Raw genomic sequence first — 6,566 nt, 5'->3', positions numbered from 1 at the left:
TTATAAGGTTGTATGGATTTGTTTTTTCCTTTTATCTATTCATTAATGTTTTTACCCAATCTTATTTCTTATTTCTTTTCTTGTAACTCTGTTTGACATCTTGTAAAGCACTTTGTTGCTACGAACAAACATTTTTGGGGAAACTCACCCCTTGTTAGTTATTGTGGAATATACTTAGCACTGATGTAGCATATTAACAATGTCCAAATGATGATGTGAAATCTGCATGTTCTAGGCTGTCTTGTTCAATTCCCACACCATAAAGATGTATCATTTATATGTTACCTAAATGCTGTAAGCCGTAGCTTTTAAAACACTATGATTACTGTAAGGTCAAGAGACATTCCACTTTTTCATTTTCATATATTTTTAAACAGTTTTAACTGAAAGATAATGTTAAATTAAACCACTATAAACACATCTCTTAGTGCATTATATTCTTCTCTTGAGTATCCATTACATGGGCTGTAGTAGTTTAAATGAAAACTACACCTATTCAAGTCACAGTAAACAGACACCTGTCATCATTTAGGAAGAAATTGTATTAAGAACCTTTGACAAAAAATGAATTACTTTCATCAGTACTTGCCACCATAAATATTATCTCTGAAATGCAGAAGGCATGTTTTCTTAAAATAGAAAACCTATTCTATAACCTGGAAGACTGCATGCCACAAGAGGACTGTAACCTCAAAACTGGACTTCTAATTTCCATCCCAGCCACATCACATACATTTGTAAATCAGGAGTGCTTGTTGGGAATCTTGACCTGCTGAGGCCAAGTGGACAGATTAGCAAAATGGATACTTTTCAAACTCTCACAAGTTTTTATTTCATGTTCAAAAAAGTCAATGTATATTACCTGAGAAGCAGAGCTCCCAACATTCACCCTTCCCATTGCAATGGTAATATTTCGATAGATAATCTTGTATCAGTGTGAGCTGTATATTTATATGATTTTTAAGATACAACAACAACAACATTTATTTATATATAGCACATTTTCATACAAACAGTAGCTCAAAGTGCTTTACTTAATAAAGAATAGAAAAATAAAAGACACAATAAGAAAAACAAAATAAATCAACATTAATTAACATCGAATAAGAGTAAGGTCCAATGGCCAGGGGGGACAGAAAAAAACTCCAGACGGCTGGAGAAAAAAATAAAATCTGTAGGGATTCCAGACCATGAGACCGCCCAGTCTCCTCTGGGCATTCTACCTAACATAAATGAAACACTCCTCTTTGGATTTAGGGTTCTCACGGAAGGACTTGATGATGATGGTCACGTAGACTTCTGCCTTTGAATCCATCCATCATTGTTGGAGCATCATGAAGCTTTGAGTAGGTGGAGGTGGCGCAGGCCACCACCACAAAGAAACCGGAAAAAGAAACAGAAAAAGAGAGTAGGGGTCAGTACGGATTTTAGAGCCACCATGAGTAATTATTATGAGGAAATTGAACATAAAAAGATGTAAATTCCGTGCTATAAGACAAAATGTGCGCTTATAAGTTATCATTTATAAAGCAGTATTTCTGCGACAAGAGTTTGTGTAATGCTCTCAGTTTCATTGTCCTTACTGTGGGCCGCAATGCGCAGAAATAAATCGCAGAATCGGAGAGCCTGGAAGACGCAATTTTCAGATGAACTGTTTTGTCTTCGAGATTCAGTGTCGATTTAAATCTTTCTCCGAAACCTTCCGCATTGGTGCTGTAGGTAGGTGTCTTGGTTATTAAATGCCGAGGAGAGCCACTGAGTGGCTGAATGTACCAGAAGAGAAAAGGAGAAGTATCCGTTGTTTCAAAGTTGCACTTGATTTCTGCCAGTTGCTTTTGAAAAACCTGCACGTTGCCTTCAGGATTCCAAACACGTTCTTTACTACCATATCCTAAAGGACAGACAAAATTAATCATACAATTTAATAATACCAAACGTACAGTACAGCTTGTTACATTTTGAGGATTTACGCATTTAATTGTGTACCAAACACATTAAATGTTAACACGAAATGTGTAAAAGATACACATGATAAACGCTAAATCACCTAAAGAAGCAAGCAGGGTCAAGGCGAGAATTCTCTGATACATTTTTTCTCCAACTGGTGTACAGTTTCTCCTGAACGCGTTTTAAAGTTGTTTTTCACTGCCCCACTATGTAAAAATGTGTGACATCTTGCGTTGCTTTAGCGCCATCTAATGCCTCTTTTGTAAATTCACGCAATCTTAAATTTTTCTTGCTTTTGCAATCTCTGCGTGACGCTCGAGTTTATGCAGTATTCCCTATTTTGCCCCTTCTGACTATTTCTACGCCGACAGAATACTTACACCGTATTTTTATGTTATTTGCAAAGATAAAGTTCACATATGTAGTAAATTTCATTTCAGAATTTTTAGCACAAGAAACAACTGCTATCATTTTACATTTTTCTTTTTAAACAGCAATATAGGCGTTTTCAGAAATCCAAGCTCTGTTAATCTGACCACTTTTATTGAGTTTTCTAAAATGCAATACTTTTTTTTTTTTAATTAAACAAATTACTAGTGAGACGTCTAAATCAGTCTGTCTGAAATATGTTTTTAAAATATATTTACAGTTCTTATAAAAAAATATTCACCCTTTGAAAGTTTTCACATTTTTTGTTATAAAACATTAAATAGTCCATTTAGATTTTTTTACAGTGATCAGTAGAAAAAGACTTTAAAGTAAAAGAGAAATTAGATCTCTGCAAAGCAGTTTAAATTGATTATAAACATAAAGCACAAAATGTTTGATGCACTAAATTAATATAATTTTTTACATATGTCTCTGAGAGCCTTAGTGTTAAAATAACTTTTAATTCATTAGCATTTATTTTGGTGTGTTCCCAGATGGCATTAAAGAACATAGGGATATGGTAATTATAATAGCCTACACCACACTAATAGCATGCAAACATATTTAGTTCAACTGCAGGAATCCCAACCCACCTTATAAACTTAGTGGATAAGCAACATTCGATATTTTCTTAAATTAGAAATAAAATCAAATTCACTTTTAGAGGATATATTCAACTATAAAAAAATGCTTATGTTCTTTTTCTTCTTCTCTTGGGTGGAAGGTTTAATTTTGCTTTGATTAACTCTTTATGTTTTGTTTCTTTATCTCCTTTGAATTAATTTCAGAGTATTCAGTTCTATTTGTTATTATTTGTTTGATTGAGCAGCACCGTTTTTTTGAGTGAGCAGAAGATGAAGTGATCACCCAAAGGCATAAAGTTAAAGATGAGACATTTCTTTTCAGCATTTTATGCGAGATTAGTGTATTGTTTTTGTTTTGTACAATTGTGCAGTTAAGCAAGATTACTTTTTATTTCCATCATTCACAGGTACAAAATACCAAAAAGTAAAAGGGGCCTGAAGCAAATGTTGGGGACCCAACATGATCAGTGTAACACCCACATTACCAAGAATCACAGCTTGTAAACACTTTGTAGCCAGCTAAGAGTCTTTCAGTTCTTATTTGTGGTATTTTCTCCCATTTGTCATTTCAAAAGGTTTCTAGTTCTGCAGGGTTCTTTGTCTGTCTTGCAAGCACAGCTCTTTTCAGATCTACCCATATATTTTCAATGATGACTGGCTTTGGGGACTGTGAGGGTCATGGCAAAACTGTTAGTTTGCACCTCTTGAAGCATTCCATTGTAGATTTTGAGGTGTTTTAGATCATTATCTTGTTATAGGATCATTAACCCAGCCACAGGGGATGCACAAACCAGTGTGTTTCTTTGTGCCAGTCCCAAGCCTTGATAAATGAGGAGGGTTACATCAGGAAGGGCATCTGGTGTAAAATTTTTCCAAATCAATATGCGGACAACAATACAAATTTCCATACCGGATCAGTCGAGCCCTGGGTTAACAACAATCGCCACCGGCACTTTTAGCCAACAGGGTGCTGGCGGAAATTGGGCTACTGTTGGCTGAAGAAGAAGAAAGAGAAGAAGAGGGTGGAGACGTGTCCGGAGACAGGAGGAGAGGAGGAAAGTAAAGAGAGTGGAACTGAGGGTAGGAACTTTGAATGTTGGCAATATGACTGGTAAGGGGAGAGATTTAAAAGATATGATGGAGAGAAGGAAGGTTGATATATTGTGTGTGCAATAGACTAAATGGATGGGGAGTAAGGCCAGGTGAATCAGAGGTGGATTCAAATTATTCCATCATGGTGTGGATGGGAGGAGAAAGGGGTTATTCTGAAGAAACAGTATGTCAAGAGTGTTTTGGAGGTGAAAAGAGTGTCAGACAGAGTAATGATTATGAAGCTGGAAATTGGAGGTGTGATGATGAATGTTGTTAGTGCATATGCACCGCAAGTTGGGTGTGCAATGGGTGAGAATGCCTAAAGAATGGACATGGCTGTGGTTAATATGTATTTTAAGAAGAGGGAGGAACATAGGGTTACGTACAAGAGTGGAGGAAGATGCACACAGGTAGATTATATCCTGTGCAGAAGAGTCAATCTGAAGGAGATTGAAGACTGCAAATTGGTGGCAGGGGAAAGTGTAGTTAAGCAGCATAGGATGGTGGTCTGTAGGAGGATGTTGGAGATCAAGAAGAGGAAGAGAGTAAGGGCGGAGTCAAGGATCAAATGGTGGAAGTTGAAAAAGTAAGAAGACTACAAGGCTGAGTTTAAGAAGGAGGTGAGATAGGCACTGGGTCGCAGTAAAGAGTTACCAGACAGCTCAGAAACTACAGCAGATGTAGTAAGGGTGAGCGCAAGAAGGGTGCTTGGTGTGACTTCTGGAAAGAGGAAGGAGGAAAAGGAAACCTGGTGGTGGAATGAGGAAATACAGGAGAGTATACAGAGGAAAAGGATGGCAAAGAAGAAGTGGGATAGTCAGAGAGATGCAGAAAGTAGACAAGAGTACAAGGAGATAAGGTGCAAAGTTAAGAGAGAGGTGGTGAAGGCTAAAGAAAAGGTGTATGATGAGTTGTATGACAGGTTGGACACTAAGGAGGAAGAAAAGGACCTGTACCAAATGGCTAGACAGAGGGACTGAGCTGGGAAAGATGAGCAGCAGGTTTTGGTGATAAAGGATAAAGATGGAAATGTATTCACAAGTGAGGAGAGTGTGTTGAGCAAATGGAAAGAGTACTTTGAGAGGCTGATTAATGAAGAAAATGAGAGAGAAGAGGTTGGATGATGTGGAGATAGTCAATCAGGAAGTGCAACGGATTAGCAAGGAGGAAGTAAGGACAGCTATGAAGAGGATGAAAAATGGAAAGGCTGTTGGTCCAGATGATATACCTATGGAAGCATGGAGATGTTTAGGAGAGATGGTAGTGGCGTTTTTAACCAGATTGTTTAATGGAATCTTGCAAAGTGAGAGGATGCCTGAGGAGTGGAGAAGAAGTGTACTGGTGCCGATATTTAAGAATAAGGGGGATGTGCAGGACTGCAGTAACTACAGGCGAATAAAATTGATGAGCCACAGCATGAAGTTATGGGAAAGAGTAGTGAAAGCTAGGTTAAGAAATTAGGTGATGATTAGTGAGCAGCAGTATGGTTTAAGGCCAAGAAAGAGCACCACAGATGCAATGTTTGCTCTAAGTTGATGGAGTAGTTTAGAGAAGGCCAGAAGGAGTTGCATTGCGTCTTTGTGGACCTGGAGAAAGCATATGACAGGATGCCTTGACAGGAGCTGTGGTATTGTATGAGGAAGACGGGAGTGGCAGAGAAGTATGCAACAGTTGTACAGAAAGTGTGACAGTGGTGAGGTCTGCGGTAGGAGTGATAGATGCATTCAAGTTTGAGGTGGTATTACATCAGGGATCGGCTCTGAGCCCTTTCTTATTTGCCATGATGACGGACAGGTTGACAGAAGAGATTAGACAGGTGACCCCATGGACTATGATGTTTGCTGATGACATTTGTGATCTGTAGTGATAGTAGGGAGTAGGTTGAGGAGAACCTGGAGAGGTGGAGATATACTCTAGAGGGGAGAGAAATGAACGTCAGTAGGAACAAGACAGAATACATGTGTGTAAATGAAAGGGAGGTCAGTGGAATGGCGAGGATGCAGGGAGTAGAGTTGGAGAAGGTGGATGAGTTTAAACACTTGGGATCAACAGTACAGAGTAATGGGGATTGTGGAAGAGAGGTGAAAAAGAGAGTGCAGGCAGGGTGCAATGGGTGGAGAAGAGTGTCAGGAGTAATTTGTGACAGACGGGTATCAGCAAGAGTGAAAGGGAAGTTCTACAGGACGGTAAAGAGACCAGCTATGTTATATGGGTTGGAGACGGTGTCACTGACCAGAAAGCAGGAGAGAGCGCAGGAGGTGGCAGAGTTAAAGATGCTAAGATATTCATTGGGCGTAACGAAGATGAACAGGATTAGAAATGAGTACATTAGAGGGTCAGCTCAAGTTGGATGGTTGGGAGACATAGTCAGAGAGGCGAGATTGCATTGGTTTGGATATGTGCAGAGGATAGATGCTTGGTATATTGGGAAAAGGATGCTAAGGATAGAGCTGCCAGGGAAGAGGAAAAGAGGAAGGTCTAAGCGAAGGTTTATGGATGTGGTGAGAGAGGACA

General features: G+C 38.9%; 1 gene segment (V, D, J or C); it reads right to left on the bottom strand.

Moving 5' to 3' along the window:
- Positions 1-1,396: 1,396 nt before the first annotated feature.
- Positions 1,397-2,156, bottom strand: LOC120535635. The segment is given in 2 exon segments: positions 1,397-1,891; positions 2,048-2,156. Coding segments are annotated over 2 exon segments (426 nt in total).
- Between the last annotated feature and the right edge of the window lie 4,410 nt (positions 2,157-6,566).

Source organism: Polypterus senegalus, chromosome 9 (assembly GCF_016835505.1).
Source record: "Polypterus senegalus isolate Bchr_013 chromosome 9, ASM1683550v1, whole genome shotgun sequence".
Taxonomy (NCBI): Eukaryota; Metazoa; Chordata; class Cladistia; order Polypteriformes; family Polypteridae; genus Polypterus; species Polypterus senegalus.
The sequence above is the reverse complement of the archived record's forward strand: the minus strand, read 5'-3'. Positions and strand labels throughout refer to the sequence as shown.